The sequence below is a fragment of the Salvelinus namaycush genome, chromosome 20 (assembly GCF_016432855.1).
Source record: "Salvelinus namaycush isolate Seneca chromosome 20, SaNama_1.0, whole genome shotgun sequence".
NCBI classification, from domain to species: domain Eukaryota; kingdom Metazoa; phylum Chordata; class Actinopteri; order Salmoniformes; family Salmonidae; genus Salvelinus; species Salvelinus namaycush.
In genome coordinates this window covers 3,258,210-3,281,132 of record NC_052326.1, presented here as the reverse complement: position 1 = coordinate 3,281,132, position 22,923 = coordinate 3,258,210, and the positions used below count along the sequence as shown (strand labels likewise).

At 40.7% G+C, this 22,923-nt stretch overlaps 1 protein-coding gene across 1 annotated transcript in view; it reads left to right on the top strand.

Annotated features, from left to right (window-relative positions):
• LOC120065554 (matrilin-4-like) overlaps window positions 1–22,211 on the top strand; it is a 31,562-nt gene extending 9,351 nt beyond the window's left edge. Inside the window, exons 7-12 of the mRNA XM_039016619.1 lie at window positions 2,546–2,668; window positions 15,452–15,574; window positions 16,690–17,094; window positions 17,408–17,560; window positions 17,937–18,041; window positions 21,075–22,211. Of these exons, the coding sequence (XP_038872547.1) occupies window positions 2,546–2,668; window positions 15,452–15,574; window positions 16,690–17,094; window positions 17,408–17,560; window positions 17,937–18,041; window positions 21,075–21,133 (968 nt within the window). The 3' untranslated portion in view covers window positions 21,134–22,211. The remainder of the gene's footprint in view (window positions 1–2,545; window positions 2,669–15,451; window positions 15,575–16,689; window positions 17,095–17,407; window positions 17,561–17,936; window positions 18,042–21,074) is intronic.
• Window positions 22,212–22,923: the final 712 nt, after the last annotated feature.

Below are 22,923 nucleotides of genomic sequence, written 5' to 3'. Positions count from 1 at the left end.
TAAACACAAACAATATCCCACAAACACAGGTGGGAAATGGCTACTTAAATATGATCCCCAATTAGAGGCAACGATTACAAGCTGCCTCTAATTGGGAACCATACAAAACACCAACATAGAAAATTTAAACTAGAACACCCCCTAGTCACGCCCTGACCTACTACGCCATAGAGAAACAAGGGCTCTCTATGGTCAGGGCGTGACAGTACTCCCCCCCCCCCCCCCAAAGCTGCGGACTCCGGCCGCAAAAACTGAAACCAAAAGGGGGGGTTAGGTGAGTGACTAGTGTTGGTGGCGGCTCCGGTGCGGGTCCTAGCCCCTCCCCAGACCCTGGATCCGACCATAGCGCCGGGCTGAACGCCGTGCCTGGACTGGGCACCGGCGCAGAGGAGGGCTCCGGCCCCGGAGCTGGGTTGGACACCGGGCCTGGACTGGGCACCGAGGCAGATCAAGGTTCCGGCCATGGCGCCGGGCTGAACGCCGTGCCTGGTCTGGGCACCGGTACAGAGAGCTCTGGCCCTGGAGCTGAGTTGGACGCCGTGTCTGGACTGGGCAGAGGAAGGCTCCAGCCATGGAGCTGGGCTGACCACCTTGCCTGGACTGGGCACCGGCACAGTTAACGGGATTGATATGATAACAGCCAGTGAAAGTCCAGGGCGCAAAATTCAAAACAACAGAAATCTCATAATTAAAATTCCTCAGATATACAAGTATTTTACACCATTTTAAAGATAAACTTCTTGTTAATCCCACCACAGTGTCCGATTTAAAAAAGGCTTTACAATAAAAGCACAGCATATCATTATGTTAGGTCCAAAAATCTCAGTTTACATTGGCTCGTTATGTTCAGTAATGTTTTGCCTCCAAAACATCCAGTGATTTTGCAGAGAGCCACATCAATTTACAGAAATACTATATAATAAACATTGATAAAAGATACAAGTATTTTACATGGAACTTTAGATAAACCTCTCCTTAATGCAACCGCTCTGTCAGATTTTTTTTTTTTTACTTTACGGAAAAAGCACACAATGCTATAATCTGAGTACAGTGCTCAGAGCCTAAACAAGCCATAAAGATATCCGCCATGTTGTGGAGTCAACAGATGTCAGAATAGCATTATAAATATTCACTTACCTTTGATGATCTTCATCAGAATGCACTCCCAGGAATCCTAGTTCCACAATAAATGTTTGATTTGTTCCATAAAGTCCATAATTTATGTCCAAATACCTCCTTTTTGTTTGCGCGTTCATTACACAATCCAAACTCACGACGCGCCGGCAAGTCCATGCGTTCAGACGAAAAGTCATATTACAGTTCGTAGAAACATGTCAAACGAAGTATAGAATCAATCTTTAGGATGTTTTAAACATAAATCTTCAATAATGTTCCAACCGGAGAATTCCTTTGTCTGTAGAAATGCGATGGAACGCAGGTCTAACTCTCACGTGAACGCGCATGACCAGCTCATGGCACTCTGCCAGACCACTGACTCAAAGAGCCCTCATTCCCCCCTCCTTCACAGTAGAAGCATCAAACAAGGTTCTAAAGACTGTTGACATCTAGTGGAAGCCTTAGGAAGTGCAATGTGACCAATATCCCACTGTATATTCGATAGGCGATGAGTTGAAAAACTACAAACCTCAGATTTCCCACTTCCTGGTTGGATTTTTCTCAGGTTTTCACCTGCCATATGAGTTCTGTTATACTCACAGACATCATTCAAACAGTTTTAGAAACTTTAGAGTGTTTTCTATCCAAATGCACTAATAATATGCATATATTAGCAACTGGGACTGAATAGCAGGCAGTTTACTCTGGGCACGCTTTTCATCCAAACGTGAAAAATGCTGCCCCCTATCCCAAACAGGTTTTAAACAAGTAATTTTTTTATTTCACTTCACAATTTGGACTATTTTGTGTATGTCAATTACATGAAATCCAAATAAAATCGATTTAAACTACAGGTTGTAATGCAACAAAATAGGAAAAACTTCAAGGGGGATGAATACTTTTGCATCATTGTCGCAGTTGTAAATGAGAACTTGTGCTCAACTAGCCTACATGGCTAAATAAAGGTGAAATATATATATACATTTTTAAATACAATAACTCAAACGGAAAACAGTCAGAAAGTACATTAGACTGACTGCCGGAAGATTTTTCTCAGCTCAAATCCGCATTACGTTCAAGATGGTTAGGATGATCAGTAGTAAGCTGGACTGCCAGTATGAAGTAAATGGGTATCACTTCACTTATTAAGGTGCACATGTGTAATAAATTAATATTAGTTATAAGCATGTATGAGTTCATACTGTTTTACAGTCAACACATGATATCTCCTGTCTGGCAATTTTTCAACACGACTCAAAAGATTTTACCTCAGGATCATTATGGAATGATAAGACATTTTAAGACTGTCATAACCCCTTACAATAACTGCATGATAATGCATAATGTGTGTGTACCTTAGTGAACTGTATTCTGTACATGAAACCACAGCCATGCAGTAATCAGTGTCTCTGTTTTTTATGAAACACAGTGATGGACCTGTGTGGTGAGGGGAAGCATGACTGTGAGCAGATCTGTATCGCCTCGCCAGGCGCCTTCACCTGCAACTGCAACGCTGGCTACACTCTCAACAATGACAAGAAGACCTGCACAAGTTAGTGAGGCCAAACAGTAGAATGTATTTAGCTGGGAGCAGATTTATCCAACAGCATATTTAAGGTGGCTGCTTGTTAAGGTTTGCGGTGATCACTGTGAGCACAACAAATCTACATACTGTTCCATATTAATCAAGCCCGAGACCCGCCTTTAAAATATGAATAGTGAAAATCTGTGCTAAAATGTCAATCAATCAAAATGATTGGTAACGATTAACTTTGACTCTATATCCATAACACATTCATTACACATCTATAAGTGTTTAATGAACATGTTATAACATGCCCCAACCACATTATTAAAGATTAATGAAATATATCCATAGCATATCTATAGCGCATTCATATCATGCTATGCAAGAGTTCATATTTAGGCATCTTAATAGATGCATCATTACAATGATAGAGTAGTGTCATCATTATGACTGTTCTGAAAAGTGTGCTTCTGCCATACCATTGTTATCGTATATGCCAAAAGGCCAAATCTCATTCTGAAATTTTTGAAAATTATGCTTATTTATACAACGGGTGTTTTGGAATTCCCATTGTTAGACCTAATGTTATAGTCTAGGGCAGCAGGTAGCCTAGCGGTTAGAGTGTTGGGCCAGTAGCCAAAAGGTTGCTGATTTGAATACCCGAGCCGTCAAGGTGAAAAATCTGTTGCGGTTTTGCCAATTTAGCAACTTAGTTGCTATATTTAGAGAGTTTTCAGACCCCTCCAGAGACTTTTATGGGTAAAAGATTCTAGCGACAAATTCAAAATGCTATCTAGTGACTTCTGGGACAAATCAAGGAGCCAATAGCAGATCTCACTGAAAAATAGTTGGCAACGCTGATCTGTTGATGTGTCCTTGAGCAAAGCACTTAACCCTAATTTGCTCCAGTGGTGCCATACTACTATGGCTGACCCTGTACGACAACACATTTCACTAGACCTATCTGGTGTATGTGATAATAAAACATCTGTTTATCCTGCCCATGATACACTAAATACCATCCACATGGCGAGTACATTCAGAAAAAGATACCAAGCAAGCACTACTCCTACTACTACTTTTACAGACCCCCTGCCCAGCCATGCAATTTATAAACTTAATCACCACTGTAAAAAGCATCTAGACATTATAATTTGCAACATGCATTTTTAAATTTGATCTCCACTGTGTCCCATAGTAATGAACGGAACGAGACCAATGATTTATAAACTATATACACTAGATGACTGATAGGGGGCACTGTGTCCCATAGTAGGGAGTCGGAACGAGACCAATGATTTATAAACTATATACACTAGATGACTGATAGGAGGCGCTGTGTTGAAGCCACAGTGTCTCCATCTTGGCATCCTTTTACCATTGTTTGGGGAAGCTTTAGAAATGCATTTATTAATGTCTACATTCGTTTTTGCCATATGAGGGCAATTCGTGCAAGTTGGTGGAAGAACACGGGAGTTCTTATAGAACACCAGCAAAAAAAGCCTCTATTTACATGTTGCTTATGAGTGCATTGAACACTTTTGGATTATATTTTTGGGATTATATTTGGATTTTAAGGCTCGTATGATTGTCCTGCTTAATAATAAACTTCAACCAGTAAGTCTGGTTGAAGAAGTTAGGCTGTATCAAAAAAGCTAGCCAATGTCAATGAGGGTTAGCATTCCAACTAACAACTGCTGCTTCCCAGATAGTTATTTTGTAAAGAGCACAACCAAATATAATCTTAGAGACTGTTCAAGCATTTTAGAAGTATTAAAAATGTAAATCTAGACTATGTTGAATGGGCGCAGTTGGCGATGGTTTTCTTACTGCAGCCAAGAGTGGCGCGCATCTGTGTGTGAAGTCAGTGTGTCGTGTACTGGAAAAGGTTCTATTGATATATTTCATCAACCTTTTAATAATGTGGTTGGGATCTGTTGTAACACGTACATGAAATGTTTACGGATGTGTAATGAATGTGTTATGGATATATAGTCAAAGTAAATCGCTAGCGAGAGATCAAAATGTACACAATAGTTACCCGGAGGAAAATGTGGGAGGGTCATGCTTTTTCAATTTCAGTCAAGGGGAGGTTTTAGTTTTTTAAAATTTAGTCCAGGGGAGGGTTATGTAATTTGTAATCGATTTAAATGTTATATTGCTCAGGGTTTGAGAATTAGTTGCTTATCATAGTAATGTGTGTCTGATGATGGCCCTCATCCCTGATTTTCTGCTGGGTGTGCAATATCAAGTTCGCCTAGTGTGGTCTCAATAAAATATTCCATAACTTATACTATAGGCTATAGGCCTAGGGTATATGAAGAGCATGCTCATAGAAGCACAGGGCAAAGTTATATTTTTAAGAAAATGTACTTCAGTCCCGAGCTTTTGCGCTGCTGGGATGGTGTATATGAGTGGCGGACGGTGCCGTTTAAAATGAGGGAGGACAATTATTTATTTTTTATGAGCATGGCCTTATTTCTATTACAGCATATTGGATGACTGTCATTCATATTCCATTCACTCAGCTCAATTTAACATCGATAGGTTTACTACATGATACTAAAACTCCTTATACCCAGCATGAGGTTACTACAACCTAGCCTATGAATGAAAGTTTACAACATAGGTGCACAGGTCCAGCGAAATTTGAGTAATCAAGGTGACAGACATTGACACATTCAATACTGCCTTGCACAATCTTGTCTGCAGCTAGCTGATCTAGGGTGTAATCATAAGTCTAACACTTGCAAACAAGAGTGTCTATTGTTTATCCCCGTTTCTATCAGTTTGCTTCTGTTTAATACATTATTTTCAACAACATTGTTGGAATGAATAAACCCTTGATCACACACAAACACAGTTCACTGTCATAGCAGCCACATACAAACTGCATGATCCCTTTAATCATTGGATACTTCCTTCTCGCAACTAGGCGCTCTTCTCTTTTCACCTTTTCCCTTCGCTTGTGGACTTCAGTGCACAACACATCAGTTGTCTGTGACCAGGCGAAGAAACCTTTCCAACAAACCTTCATATCATAACCGCTAAACTGCTACACACAGCCTACATCATCACTATATTAGCTAACACCAAGTCAACATAGCTATTAGAACTAACGCGTTAGTAAACCCGCTACAATCATGCAGTAAATCACAGTTAGCAAGAAGTTTAGCAGTTACACTTGTGGATCCTAGTAGCAATAAATTATTAAAACTAAAAGCTTACCTTGACTTGGAAGAGTTCCAGTGTTGGATAGCCGTAACCAGCTAGGTAACATAGCGTACCTCTCTGTTTGAGCCGGGTGTTTGAGTAGGCTAAGCTAGCTAGCTGCATTCGCTTACTAAGTAAGTGAACGTGAAACAAAATAGAAATATAGCTAGGTCTCTCTCTTGCTTTTCCTTAATTTTTTGTTCAAAACTGTTAAACTATTGTCTTTCTCTCTCTTTAAGTCAACTACTCACCACATGTTATGCACTGCAGTGCTAGCTAGCTGTAGCTTATGCTTTCAGAACTAGATTCATTCTCTGACCCTTAAATTGGGTGGACAACATGTCAGTTCATGCTGCAGAAGCTCTGATAGGTTGGAGGATGTCCTCCAGTATTGTCATAATTACTGTGCAAGTCTATGGAAGGGTTTGAGAATCATGAGCCTCCTAGGTTTTGTATTGAAGTCAATGTACCCAGAGGAGAATGGAAACTAGTTGTTCTCCGGCTACGCTATGCTGCTACCCTACAGAGTGCTGTTGAGGCCACTGTAGACCATTGAAAAACAATGTGTTTTAATCAATTATTTGGTGATGTGAGTATATTTAGTATAGTTTTATCTAAAAAGGATAATGTTTCACAAATTGTTTTCTTCTGAAATTCAGGATGGTCCTCCCCTTCCTCCTCCTCCCCTTGTACAGCCTTATTCTAAAATTGATTAAATATATTTTTTTACTCATCAATCTACACACAATACCCCATAATCACAAAGCAAAAACAGTTTTTTGCCATTTTTGCAAAGTTATTGAATTTAAAAAACAAAAATAACTTATTTACATAAGTATTCAGACCCTTTGCTATGAGACTCTAAATTGAGCTCAGATGTAACATGTTTACATTGATCTTCCTTGGTAAATTCAATTGATTGGACATGATTTGGAAAGGCACACACCTGTCTATATAAAGGTCCCACAGTTGATAGTGCATGTTAGAGCAAATACCAAGCCATGAGGTCGAAGGAATTGTCTGTAGAGCTCCAAGACAGAATTGTGTCGAGGCACAGATCTGAGGAAGGGTACCAAAAATATTCTGCAGCATTGAAGTTCCCCAAGAACCCAGTGGCCTCCATCATTCTTAAATGGAAGAAGTTTGGAACCACCAAGACTATTCCTAGAGTTGGCCGCCCGGCCAAACTGAGCAATCAAGGTCACTCTAACAGAGTGGAGATGGGAGAACCTTCCAGATGGACAACCATCTCTTTAGCACTTTCCAATCAGGCTATTATGGTAGAGTGGCCAGACGGAAGCCACTTCTTAGTGAAAGGCACATGACAGACCGCTTGGAGTTTGCCAAAAAGCACCGAAAGGACTCTCAGACCATGAGAAACAAGATTCTCTGGTCTGATGAAACCAAGATTGAACTCTTTGGCCTGAATGCCAAGCTTCACCTCTGGAGGAAACCTGGCACCATCCCTATGGTGAAGCATGGTGGTGGCAGCATCATGCTGTGGGGATGTTTTACAGCAACAGGGACTGGGAGACTAGTCAGTATTGAGGGAAAGATGAACGTAGCAAAGTACAGAAAGATCCTTGATGAAAACATGCTCCAGAGCACTCAGGACCTCAGACTGGGACGAAGTTTCACCTTCCAACAGGACAGCGACCCTAAGCACACAGCCACGACAATGCAGGAGTGGCTTCGGGACAGGTCTCTGAATGTCATTGAGTGGCCCAGCCAGAGTCTGGAATTGAACCCGATCTAACATCTCTAGAGAGACCTGAAAATAGTTGTGCAGCAACACTCCCCATCCAACATGACAGAGCTTGAGAGGATCTGCAGAGAATAATTTGAGAAACTAGCCAAATACAGGTGTCAAGCTTGTAGCGTCACACCCAAGAAGACTCGAGGCTGTAATCGCTACCAAAGGTGCTTCAACAAAGTACTGAGTAAAAGGTCTGATTACTTATGTATATGTGATGTGTCAGTTTATTGTATTTTTTTTTTTTACAAATGTGCCAAAATTACTCAACCTGTTAATGCTTTGGTATTATGATGTATTGTGTGTAGATTGATGAGGAAAAAAACTATTCAATTCATTTTAGAATAAGGCTGTAATGTAACAAAATGTGGAAAAAGTCAATGGATCTGAATACTTTACGAATGCACTTTATAAAAAACAAGGCTACACTGCTTTAGGCCTACACACCGCAATGGATAGGTGTTCCAAATCATGAGCCCTACCTGTAGGTTTTCATTCCAACCCTAATCTAACACACCTGCTTCTAATAATTAGCTATTTTCTAAGATGGATCGGGTTAGTTACAACTGGAGTTGGAATTACAGTACGGTAGCACTCCCTGAACAGGGTTGGGGAGCCCTGTAATGATAGGCTATTCAAAAGGCTACATCTGTCGATACAAATATTTGAGAAAATTATGACTTCATTTACGTATTTTTTTGCACTCCCTCGCCTAAAAATATCGCACACCACTGCAAGTAAGATCTGTGGTATGTCTGTAGCAGTGGTGTCTGTATGCTGCATGTGTTCCCCACTGGCTTCATCCATCTGAACAGAAGCCAAAATGCAACCATCCCATGCTCATTACGAACACAATAAAAGACCTTGAATGACAGCACCACTCTGTTCACCCGAAACCTTCGTGCCGCTATTTTGACCTGCCAATCTGTGCTGATCATGTTTTAGCCTTCTTCTCCATTTGCATTGTGTCATATGTGGCAGCCCAGGGGAGTCAGAGGTGAAACTCACAATACAATAAGACAGCGGGAGATCGTTTTGCGGTGCTCAAACAAAAGTTGTTCTTTAATTAAGGTTGGAGGAACAGGGAGGGGAGAAATACAACTGAAAGGCCTCTTAGGCTCCTCGGACCGCCCAAGTGACTGCACCTCTACTTATACTCATTTGAGGTAGAGAAGGACAGGTGGACCAATTCCAGGTGCCAATTGGTTGCAGCACCTGGACTGAGTAGTATTGGTGTTGAATCATCAGCCCTAGTTGGTGCCTGTAGAGCTGTCCATGGTAATGACTCACCTTGGCCTCTCTAGCCCTCTGGAGCTGACCAAAGTCTTGCTCCTTCCTTTGTAGCTCCCTGCTGGTTGCCACTCTTGGATTAGCCTACACTGTAATTAAACTGGACTGGATTATTTTATCGCACCAGCATTGCAATCCAATGTATGTACGATTTATGCAATAAACTGAGATATATTGCAGCGCTGTAAAAAACTTTCCCCCTGCACTACAGACGGCTAGTAAACGGCTAGTGCACTACTTTTGTGAGAGAAAAAATTTATTGAATTTAATTGAAACATTTATTCTGATTTTCAGGGGGTGCTACAGCACCCTCAGCACCCCTACTTCCCGCGGCTATGCGTACTGATGTCCTGAAAACATGAGGTATTTTTTTTGGGGGGGGGGGAGATCCCCATTACCTGCTGCGCTCTTACTGGGATCCAAAGCTAGCAACTGATATAATTGATTTTAATAAAAATGAAATGGACCTGATTTATATAAAACAATTTATAACGCTTTAGTCTGCAATGCTTTAAAATTCTGGGGAAAGACATGACTGTGATACATGTGGGATATATTTGGCTGCGCTACAATCTTCTATAGCCAAGGAGCAGTGGTGTAGTGCTATTTTTTTAGGTGAGGGAGCGCAAAAGTTTGTACCCACAGATTGAATATCATTATAGAATTCATCCTCCTATTGCAACATCTGCCTATATGCCCACACATCTTGTCTCAAGAACATTTTCTATTTTTAATACCTCAAAAAACTAGCTAAGCATACCTAATTTCAAAGTAGGCCATTTTTTATGTCAGTTTCATTTGAATATGCATTTAGATCTTCTTGAATAACTGTTTTGCGAAATAATTAAAGCAGATGGTGTTAACAAATTATTAGAGTTTCTTGTAGGCCTGTTTTCTCCGCTATGCAGTCTGGTTTCCGAGCTGGTCATGGGTGCACATCAGCCACGCCGATAATGGTCCTAAACGATATCATAACCGCCATCGATAAAAGACTGTACTGTGCAGCCGTCTTCATCAACCTGGCCAAGGCTTTCGACTCTGTCAATCACCGCATTCTTATCGGCAGACTCAATAGCCTTGGTTTCTCAAATGATTGCCTCGCCTGGTTCACCAACTACTTCTCAGATAGAGTTCAGTATGTCAAATCGGAGGGCCTGTTGTCCCGACCTCTGGCAGTCTCTATGGGGATGCCACAGGGTTCGATTCTCGGGCTGACTCTTTTCTCAGTATATATCAATGATACTTCTGGCCCTTTTTTAGACACTGTGTTAACAAACCTCCAAACAAGCTTCAATGCCATTCAACACTCCTTCCGTGGCCTCCAACTGCTCTTAAATGCTAGTAAACCCAAATGCATGCTCTTCAACCGATCGCTGCCCGCACCCGCCCTCCCGACTAGCATCACTACTCTGGATGGTTCTGACTTAGAATATGTGGACAACTACAAATACCTAGGTGTCTGGCTAGACAGTAAACTCTCCTTCCAGACTCACATTAAGCATCTCTAATACAAAATTAATCTAAAATCGGTTTCCTATTTTGCAACAAAGCCTCCTTCACTCATGCTGCTAAACATACCCTCATAAAACTGACTATCCTAACGGTCCTTGACTTCGGCAATGTCATTTACAAAATAGCCTCCAACACTCTACTCAGCAAATTGGATGTAGTCTATCACAGTGCCATCCGTTTTGTCACCAAAGCCCCATATACTACCCACCACTGCGACCTGTATGCCCTCGCTTCATATTCATTGCCAAACCCACTGGCTCCAGGTCATCTATAAGTCTTTGCTAGGTAAAGCCCCACCTTATCTCAGCTCACTGGTCACCATAGCAACACCCACCCGTAGAACGCGCTCCAGCAGGTATATTTCACTGGTCATCCCCAAAGCCAACACCCCCTTTGGTCGCCTTTCTTTCCAGTTCTCTGCTGCTAATGACTGGAACGAATTGCAAAAATCACTGAAGCTGGAGACTTATATCTCCCTCACTAACTTTAAGCATCAGCTGTCAGAGCAACTTACCGATTACTGCACCTGTACACAGCCCATCTGTAAATAGCCCACCCAACTACTTCATCCCCATATTGTTATTTATTTTTGCTCTTTTGCACCCCAGTATCCCTACTTGCACACATACATTGTAATTATTTATTTCGCCACTATGGCCTATTTATTGCCTTACCTTCCGAATCTTACTATATTTGCACACACTGTATATAGCTTTTTCTATTGTGTTATTGACTGTACGTTTGTTTATCCGATGTGTAACTCTGTGTTGTTGTTTTTGTCAAACTGCTTTGCTTTATCTTGGCCAGGTCGCAGTTGTAAATGAGAACTTGTTCTCAACTGGCCTACCTTGTTAAATAAAATGAAATAATAAATAATAATAAAATAAAATAAAAATGTAAAATCCTTAGCATTAACCACATGGCCAGGAGAGCGTTTACAGAAGAAGCAAATGGAGGTAAACAAAACAATGTAATTAGTTCTCTACACCGGGATTAGATTGATTCATCTGACAGAGGAGTGTATTGCATTTGGTTAGGAGAATAACTAAATTTAGTTGGTATTGCCGGTACCTTACTTTTCAATTGTGCCTCTTCAACGGTTGTGGTCCCAGCCAAACCCCATGAACCCCATAATCCGCTGGTTTACCGTTTCAGAAGAAGGTGTAGCTGCCTTTGTCTTCCTTCAGATGCCCTTCATCTGCCAGTTGGGTTTCGGCGAGGGCAGCACTGTGAATCCAATATCAACTCAGTTCTCTTGGAATGATCGCAGTTCATCTCTCAGGTTGATCCCTGGTTGCATTGTTCATCAGAGTTTGCACGTTCCAGGCTCCAAAATTAAAACGTTTGCTTTCTGACCTTAAAGAGGTGATCCTACTGGCAGCTCCAATGGCATGGAGCCCATGACGACTGGTGACCTCTCGCTACTGCAGTCTTCCTCCACCTTTACAACCATTGTGACCATTATATTCTGCCTGCTCTGCAGTTAAGGTCTTTGTTGGATCACACTTTGTCTGTAACTTCCGACCTTACCGCCACGGGTGACCCTACCAGGAGCGTAAGCTCCAGACGGCATCTCAGGAACTCAGGAACTCGCTGACAAGAAGACCTGCACAAGTTAGTGAGGCCATCATCAGGCTAAACAATATAATGCATTTAGCTAGTGGCAGATTTCCCCAACATCGTATTTGAGCCAGCTGCTGGGTGAGAGTTTTGTTGTGATCATTACAAGTGGAACAAATCTACATTTTCCTCTGTGTTAATCAATTTTGAGCTCAATCTTTAAAATTGGAATACTGGAAATCCATGCTTCAAAACAACAACAGCAACAACGTTTTTACAAATTAAATGTGGAATATGTAGAAATTTCTCTGCCATTTTCTGGTTGCTAAAATTTGAATATTTTGCCTAATTTCAGTTTGTGACAAAACAAGCAATGTATGTAGAGAATCATTGTACCATCTAAACCACTGTGAAATATATTTTAATATAACCCAAAATATTGTATTTTCAGCTGTTTGAGACTGGTGTACAAAACCGAATGTAAAAGACGTAAAAAACTCAACCTAAGAAGGGGAAGCATAGAAATAGCACACAGAACATTTACCGGTTCTTAGACTTGCTTTCAATGAGAATGACAGAGCTATAACTCACATTTGCCCAAAAAAGTTATATATTGCAGCTTTATAAAGGAAGATAAATATATTTTTTCCCCCATCCTTATTACTTCTACACAACAGGATTTTGTTCAAATCTCTCAGCAGAACTGGGTTCAAATAGTAAGATTTCTTTCAAATACTTTTGATTGTCTGATTCAGCCTATCTGGAATGTAGGATTGATGGATTGTACTTTTTGGACTATATCATTGCTTCCATTGCGCCGGCAAAGCTCAATCAAAAACAACTCAAGTTACCATTATAGACGATCCACTGTAGGTGTAAGAAGTTCCATAACCAAAGTGGGTAAATTTGGGTCTAAAATATATATATATATATATATATATATATATATATATATATATATATATATATAAAACATCATGAGTTGCTTATACAGTATATATATCCCCTAGATATAAGACAGACACTTCAAAACCTTATTCCTCATTATTTATTTTTTACTGTCTGTTTTATAAATGTGTTATTCACATTTCTATGGGCTATAACAGTAAAGGCCAAATTCAATATTTTATCAAATCATTTTTTTAAATATTGTTTTTGTATACCTACAGGGGTCCTACAATTCCAAATCAAACAGCTAAATGATCCATCCTATGACCATCTTAAAACAATTTCATATGTTAGCTTAGAAGGTATTGCGAACCAAGGGCTTAGACTTACAAGGGTTTAATGTTTGCCTCCTTCAGGACACAGGTGTTGGTGTGCCTGTCTTCCCAGCTGATCCTCATGATTTTGCAAAGGAATCTTTGGTGGTGCTTACTGTATGTGGTCTTGGTTTCACCGGAGCTCCATGATGAAAACCTATTTGCTGTTTGTCTTGAATTTATTTAGGTTTGGACTCCCTGAAAGAGATTTGAGCTTTAAGGTGAAAGATGGCAACAATGAAGAATGGGTGGGGGCAACGATCCAGTTTCACCCCAGGTTTCATCTTAAAGGGTTACTTTTTAGCACCACTGTTACTGATTACAGTACCCTGGTGAGTTTGTCAGCCAAAGGGTATCATAGTTCATAGATTCAAATATTTTTGTAAGGTCATAAAGGCCATGTAAATTGTTTGCTTTTGCTCCTTGCATGTCTGTTGTGCCTCTGGTTGTACGAAAGCCGCAATGTGATTCTGGGAGGAGTAGGAGTCTTTATTTTCCTAGTGGTGGAAAGGAGAAAGAACACACTTTTTTAACCTCCTTTTTAAAGATGGTAACAATCAGGGCGTCCTTGATTTGTGTGGGAATTGTATTCTCGTACAAGAGCAAGGCATGTACAGTATGTGGTGTAAGAGCTCTCAGGATCATGTATGTGGCCTTGTCATTTCTTACCTTCTGGGTGGCATCTTGTACGTCCTGCTTGCTAGGTGATTCACCCATGTCTACCTTCATGAGTTGAACGGTGCTTCTTGGTGTTCTCTCCACCAGGATTTCATTGATTCATCATCCTTCAGCAGCTTTTGTCCATCTTTGGAGCGGAATGGGTTTAGGCTACAGTAACTGGGTTTGTATAATGCCTTGGTGGCATGGAAGAAGTGGCATATTCATTAATCTAATGGACATAATGGAGCGGATCAAGGGATGATCTGTCCTTTCCAAAAGTTGTCAGGACTCGTCATCGCTCTTGGGATGTTCACGACACAACAATCCTTACCTCAGACAATGACATAGCCAATGATATGCCATTGTGTGGATGCATCCAGAACGTTTTGAATGTTTTTCTGATTGAAGATGACAAGAACAGGTTCTACAAATTTGGTTAGGAGAATAGCTCCATTTGAGCTGGTATTGCTGACACCTTTCTAATCATGCCTCTTCAAGTGTTGTGGTCCTGGCCGACCCTGGCAATACAATCCCCAAGAAGAATGATCTTCCTTAGGAATACTTGAGAGTTCAAGTTGGTATAGAAGGTCTCAAACAATAGAAGAATCCTGGGCATGGAACCACAACCTTCCCTTCAAGCTGTAATCAGTGTATCTGTTTTTATGATACAATGATATACCTGTGTGCTGAGGGGAAGCATGACTGTAAGCAGATCTGTATCCCCTCCTCAGGCACCTTCACCTGTGAATGCAACACTTCAAACTCAAGTTAGTGAGGCCATCATCAGGCCAAACAGTAGAATGCATAGGGACAGATGTATACAACAGCGTATTTGAGGCGGCTGCTGCGTGAGATTTGTGGTGAACATTGCGTACTCAACAAATCTACATGCTATCCTGTATTTATCAAGCTTAAAATACATATGTTCTGTCCTTATTGCTTGCACACAACAGGATTATGTTTATATTTTTTATCAGACCTGGGTTCAAATAATATGTGTTTTCTTTGTAATAGTTTTAGTGTTTGATTGAGCCTGCCAGGAGTGCCAGTTTGCACATTTGGGACTATGTCATTGGTTGAAGTGCTCCAAGCATGCTCAATCAGTATTCCTAACAATACAAATTCTATTTGAACCCAGGTCTGTGCTGTTGGTCACAATCAAATAACATTGAGTTGCCTTTAAGACATGTAGTTAATCTACATTGGTAACCAGATGCAATTACTGGCTAGTTTTGCTACCAGCTTATCCGAACAGTAGTTAGCATTTAGCAAATATTTTTCTACACCAGAAAAGGACAACTTCTAAATGTTATGTAGCAGAAACAGCCAAATATTTTTTTTCAATCAGATTTTAGTGACCACAATGTAAGCCTCTTAGAAATGTGATAAATGTGCACTTTGTTAGTATCAGCTTTTTTGAATGGTTGCCAACAACAGTGTCATTGTGCTATCCCCCATCGTGTTCCATTGATCCCGGACATAACCTATGACACTACACACTTCTCATCCACTGCCCCTCAGTTTGTCAGTCTCTCCATGTGTGTTTGTCCTCCACAGATCTTGACCTGTGTAACACAGTGGTGCATGGCTGTGAGCACCAGTGTGTCAGCACACCAGGATCCTACTACTGCATCTGCCCTGAGGCACAGCTACTGGAGGAGGATGGCAAAGGCTGCGGAAGTAAGTATACTTCATACACCCAGTAAATACAATAATGAATACCCTCTACAACTCCTGTGGTTCACCAGGATGCAATGGCTTTATACAACTACTACTATTCAGTTGTCCCTCTGTAGTATCTAGAATATCATATCTAATGTGCTCTAGAACTGGAATTACATAACCTACAAAATAAAACCTCTTCCGAAATAAAATATTTAGCCATGTAAGCAATGCAGAACGTTTTACAATAAGGACCTGTTAAAATGCTTAATAACTGCACATTCTACAGTGTATTATTTTTGTTCGGTAGGTTACAGGTACATTGTCCATTACCCATAGGCTACCACTCAAGTTTAAGTAATAATAAATTCAGTATAAACAGGAAAATTAAATAAAAAATAAGTTGGCCCCAACCTTTCATCTCGTTCTCCCACACCCGCCCAGCCAACATGTCACCATCGCAGATAATGTATAAATCTCATCATTGGGTGGTCGGTAGTTGGGTTTCCCAAGGGACTCCATAGTCCAGCATAGCTGACCTAAATTGTAAATACATAAAAAATGATTTGATTCTTAATGTGTATGGAATGTTCTCAAACCATTGCTGTCCATGATATCAGCAAGGGTACGGATTCCACATTTGGACTATTGGGAAGATGCAAAATACTGCTCTCCAGATCACAAGGCATTATTGTCAAATAGTGGAGCATAGCATTCCATTTTGCACCAATAGAAATTGTGTTAGCACTAATAGGACCAAAGCGTCGTTTACATTGTTAAAGGGATATATCAGTGATGACCACCTCTTCCATGTCTCTCTATACTCAGCTAGGGGGCAGAAGAATCATCTCTAAACCAAATTAGGATTGGGCGAAATGCTGCCTGGAAATACAATTTAAAGTTTGGTACGAATAGTCCTCCTACGTCTTTCCATCTTTGTAAGTTTGTTAATTTTTACAGGGAAAAATATAAAAAAGCCTTTTCTTCATCAAGAGGTAACACTACCAAAGGAGCTGTTGTTTCTGATGAATCCCACAGTGTTTTATGAAATACCAACAATCCATGCATGGTAAATGCAACAAGGGCATGTTACTGTATGAAAAGTGCCCTGATTCGCCCCGTGTCCCACCCAGCCTGCAGATCAGCCAACATTGACCTGGTCCTCCTCATCGACGGCTCCAAGAGTGTGCGTCCCCAGAACTTTGAGCTGGTCAAGCAGTTTGTCAACCAGGTGGTGGACTCCCTGGACGTGTCGGCGCACGGGACACGAGTGGGCCTAGTGCAGTACTCCAGTCGCGTGCGAACCGAGTTCTCCCTCAACATGTACCAGACGGCGGTTGACATCAAGAAGGCGGTGATGAATGTGGAGTACATGGAGAAGGGCACCATGACGGGCCTGGCTCTCAAGCATATGGTAGAGAACAGCTTCTCAGAGGCAGAGGGTGCCCGCAAGAATGTCCCTCGTGTGGGCCTGGTCTTCACTGACGGCCGCTCTCAAGACGACATCACCGAGTGGGCCAAGAAAGCCAAAGAAGCAGGTACTGTAGGTGACACACGGGCTGTAATTTATTTGCCTACTGTATTATAAAGCTTCTGCAGTAATGTTTCCATTTACATTAAGATTTGATCATCTTTCTATAATGAGAGCTCTTATAACATGATCATGAAATATGAATATGAATATGTAAGCCTGCTACTTACTACTTAAAGACAACAAATCATGTCCAAATCGACTCCATTCACTACTTTGGTGTGTGGCTAGATGTTTCAACAAAACAGTGCTTGCAATCAAATACAATTCAGGACTTCATCCACCACTTCAGTGAGATACTGCATTGTCCTGTGTGCCAGGTATCACTATGTATGCTGTTGGCGTTGGCAAGGCCGTGGAGGATGAGCTGCGCGAGATCGCCTCGGAGCCACACGACAAGCACTTCTTCTATACCACTGACTTCACTTTCATCAACCAGATAGCAGAGAACCTCAAGCTCAACATCTGTGCAGGTATTCTATTCTATGATCAAATCAAATCACAACATAATCAGAATTCGTTATTTTAGAGCACCATCTAGAGTCAGGCAAAGATAATAGAGAGGATGAGGTTAAATACTTTTTACATAATAGACACCTCCTTACATTTCTTAATTTGGAGCGCTGATGAAAGTGATAGAATGAAATATAAGTGTGTTTTTTTCACAATTTGTGTGTATGTGGTACCCTGTGGCTCAGTTGGTAGAGCATGGCGCTTGCAAAGCCAGGTTTGTGGGTTCGATTCCCATTGGGTACCAGGAAGGGGGGGAAAAGTATGAAAATGAATGCACTCATTGTAAGTCGCTCTGGATAAGAGTGTCTGCTAAATGATGTAAATGTGTGTTTTCAGAGGAGAGCCAGGGAGAGATTGAGGTAAAAAACCCATGCGCCTGTGAGAGTCTGGTTGATTTCCAGCAAGCCACAATGACCACTCTGGAGCAGCTGACAACAAAACATATCCTTTTATATACAGTTTCTGTTAATTTAAGGTGAACTTTGCAGCTTGTCTTTTACCTGTTGTAGCATGGTGATTTAAATACACACTCGCCGCTGAGACAAAACTAACACACACCCAAATACTGTTCATTTATACTATTTATACATTTATACATTTATAGACTATACTATACTCTAGTCTATTTATTTTATTTTGCACTTGCCACAATCTTCCCCCCACCATGTGTGGTGTGGTCCACACACGTTTGTTTTTGTCTCCACAAAGCCAGGAAATTGGCCTGAACATAAAATCAACCAGTGTTTGCTGTCTCTGGTTAAATGATTATTTAGCTCTCTAGACAATATTAAACATGATTGGACATCAAAGGGCATAATGAATACTCAAAAGAGTCATCAATATTTACATTAATGTCCAGTTTCTTGGACACAGGTTAGGCTTAGTACTGGACTTAAATGTTATTTCAATGGAGATTCTTCATTAAACATGCTTTTTATTCCAGGACTAGGCTTAAACTGTGTCCGGGAACCCGGCTCAAAATGAAAAGAAACATTTGGTTAAACTCATCTGTATATATTTGTGTTGGATTCTGATCACTTTCATAAACGGTAAAAGGTAACATTCATGAAAAAACATGTATCAGTTCTGAGTCAGCATGACCATGTCTGTTCTGGTCTACATGGTAAACTATCACTTTTAACTTAAGCGTAACATACCTAATATTTTTTGGGCCCCCAATTCATCACTGTGTAAAGTGGATCATTGTCTACTCAAAGGCTCTAGAAACAGATTCGTCCAAAGAGGGAACACTATCTGAACGGACAACGTTTCAAAGAACAATTGTTTATTTTTCTTGTAAATGCTTAGGGATTAGAGGTGATGAGGAGTTACAATGGCACTTCTGTTGCAGTGGAATTCCACATCAGTTTCCATCATGCTATTGCACTGGGTAGCACATAAGGATCTTTTGATTGACTGTGCACATGGCTACTTTTCATTGGGAGGACATCTTTTTTGTGCAGCGCCCATTATGACATTTGTGCGAGTAGATTAGATTTACTGATGACCATTGATCCAGATATTTCAGATACCACCTTGTTATTTTGTCCTAACATTTTACTGTTTTGTGATAACAATTACTATAACAAAATACTTTATGTAGTTTATATAAATGTGTTTTTAAACCATAGTTGTTACAGTGCATTCGGAAAGAATTAAGACCCCTTGAATTTTTCCAACTTTTGTTACATTACAGCTTTATTCTAAAATAGATTAAATACATTTAGATCATCTACACACAATAATGTGTGTAGATGACAAAGCAAAAACAGGTTTTTAGAAAATGTTGCATCTTATTTACATAAGTATTCAGACCCTTTGCTATTAGACTCAAAATTGAGCTCAAGTGCATCCTGTTCCACTGATCATCCTTGAGATGTTTCTACAACTTGATTGGAGTCCACTTGTGGTAAATTTGATTGATTGAACATGATTTGGAAAGCCACACACCGGTCTATATAAGGTCCCACAGTTGACATTGTATGTCAGAGCAAAGATCAAGCCATGAGGTTGAAGGAATTGTACATAGAGCTTTGAGTCAGTATTGTGTCCTGGCACAGATCTGGGGAAGGGTACCAAAACATTTCTGCAGCTTTGAATGCCCCCAAGAACACTGTAGCCTCCATCATTCTTAAATGGAAAAAGTTTGGATCCACCACCACAAGACTCTTCCTAGAGTTGGCCGCATGGCCAAACTGAGCAATCGGGAGAGAAGGGTCTTGATCAGGGAGGTGACCAAGAACCCGATGGTCACTCTGACAGAGCTCTAGAGTTCCTCTGTGGAGATGGAAGAACCTTCCAGAAGGACAACCATCTCTGCAGCACTCCACCAATCAGGCCTTTATGGTAGAGCGACCAGGCGAAAGCCACTCCTCAGTAAAAGGTACATGACAGCCCACTTGGAGTTTTCCAAAAGGCACCTAAACACTCTCAGACCATGATAAATAAGATTCTCTTGTCTGATGTAACCAAGATTGAACTCTTTGGCCTGAATGCCACGCGTCACGTCTGGAGGAAACTATGGCGAAGCATGGTGGTGTCAGCATGATGCTGTGGGGATGTTTTTCAGTGGCAGGGACTGGGAGACTAGTCAGGATCGAGGCAAAGATGAACAGAGCAAAGTACAGAGAGATCCTTGATGAAAACCTGCTCCAGAGCACTCAGGATCTCAGACAAGTGGGCGAAGGTTCCCGTTCCAACAGGACAACTACCCTAAGTACACAGCCAAGACAACGCAGGAGTGGCTTCGGGGCAAGTCTCTGAATGTCCTTGAGTGGCCCAGCCAGAGCCCGGACTTGAACCCGATCTAACATCTCTGGAGAGACCTGAAAATAGCTGTGCAGCAACGCTCCCCATCCAACCTGACAGAGCTGAGAGGATCTGCCGAGAAGAATGGGAGAAACTCAAATACAGGTGTTTCAAGCTTGTAGCGTCATACCCAAGAAAACTCAAGGCTGTAATCACTGCCAAAGGCGCTTCAACAAAGTACTGAGTAAAGGGTCTGAATACTTATGTATATGTGATATTTCAGATTTTTTTAAATGTATAAATTAGCAAAAATGTATAAACTGTCGAAAAATCAACAATTGAATCCATTTTAGAATAAGGTTGTAACCTAACAAAATGTGGAAAAAGTCAAGTGGTCTGAATACTTTCCAAAGGCACTGTACCTTAGGTACTTAATATATATGCATTTAAGTGATATACTGTTGGCCCAAATACGTCAGTGTCTGTAACTCAAGTTTTTGCACAGACCTTTCCATCAACATCAATGCATGATTTATGCCAAAGTCCAAGTTTAGTGCACACATTTCAAGTTAGGATTCGGACCAAAATTTATCCCATGAAAAAAGCCATATGATTCTTCTACTACAATATCATTCAATTCAACATACAACTCAGCTCAGCTTCATTCGTACAGCCCATTTGACCATAAAATGGAATGATGTGTTTATTTCCTTTACCCTTTTCTACTGGCGGGGATGACTACTCGATTGGAGGACTTGGAGAACCAGCTGCTGTCACGGAAATGAGGGGAAACAAGGATGTGGAGATGCATTGAGTATAGAGGACTCTTCCTGTCAAGAATGTAACGGGAAAAACAAGTCCTGTCAATGTCGAATTTCCATGATGTAAATTACCCAAAACAATATTTCATGTAGAGTATCTCGTATCAGAGCATGAATGTGCACATGCACTGGACTTAAGTCATGTCAAACACATCAATAGGAACAGTTGGCACACTACTTACTGTAGCCGTAAGCACAGGCGACTAGAAAGTACAGCCATTGTTTATAACTTAAACACAGTATTTTTCCATTCACACACCAGATACCAGTTTCTTTGTGCCCTATTTATACTTGATCTGTTTTATATGGTTTGTTAAATGTGATGTATTTATAGCCATTTTTTATACCGGCAGTAGATATCTGAGAAAAGAGAAATTAAGTGTTATTATTACCAGTCCTTATGATCTAGCCAAGGTCAATTCAAAGCACCAATCAGTGATTCGTAGAAAGTAATATAAAGCAATATTTGTAGAGGAATGAATGATAGCAGAGTCAAAAAGAGTACAAAGAATGGTTCCTGGATTTACAAAAGTGAAACCAAGCATCACACAATTACCCAGATCAAACCAAAACATTACTGTCAAGAGGATGAGATCAGGTACTGTATTAACTTGATCACATTAATTGTCTTACTGGGTAACTATGTATGAAATATAATTAGGTAATGACTTTACTGGTATATTATGTGAAATCAAAATACCACCAGAAACAAAGCAAAGTTTATGCCCCACCTTTTGCTATGGTTTAATTTTAAATTAAGTGAGCTTTTTACAGTTTAATTAATTTGCCCTCTCTGTTATGCATTTTACTGCATTTTTGAGGGACAGAGAGAATGTCACTGAGATATGTAACTGAACAAGACGGCCTTTTTAGTTTCTTGTTACTCTTTGTTTAGTCTTGTATTAAACGACCACGTGATGGAAAGATTTATACCCCTATATTTGGTTACCTGTACTTTTTGTATATTTTCTAATCACCTTCTTTTGTAATGTTCAAAGTCTCTCTGTATTCTGGCACAGATGGCAATAAAGACTAAATTGTTCGCTGTGTTGTTTCTTCACAACTCTGAACGGAATCGTAGGATCATGGCAACCTGAGAGCAGTCACCCTGTAATTGGTCACAGATGTGTTATGGTGTGTACCCTCAAGGGACTAAATGTACAAGTGATGTGTAATGGGATTTTGCTTCATTATTGTTTTCAAACAGAGACATACTTTATGATGATGAACTTCAGTTCCTGTCTCCATAGAGAGTCTAATACGTCCCTGGGATACCTTGTGTTCTTTTCACAACAAGTCTCCCACAATGGATGACCTTTGTAAGTACCTTCTAATTAAGGCTAATGGGGGGGAGCTCCTCTTTCCATTGCCGTGTTTGCTGACTTCCAGCCAAGACTCTGGAGAATGTGAAATGCCAGATGGTCCCCCAAGCCTTGGTGAAGACATGTTAATTGTCCCAAAAGGTAGCCTGGCCTTAGACTCTCACAAGGAGCTGTGGAAGAACATAAGCAAATGCTTTTCAACAACAAACTGCCTCTAAAGTTTTCAGACTGATGTAACATTGTCAAGTGAGCGCAGGAAACGGGAGCTCAGACAAGGATGTTTTGCCACACAGAATAGTAGCAACCTACCGGGCACACGCTGGTTGAATCAACGTTGTTTCCGCGTAATTTGTCAACGTATTGTGTCATGGAATCAATGTGGAAAATACATTGGATTTGAAAAAAGTCATCAACCAGTGCTGTTTTCATCTC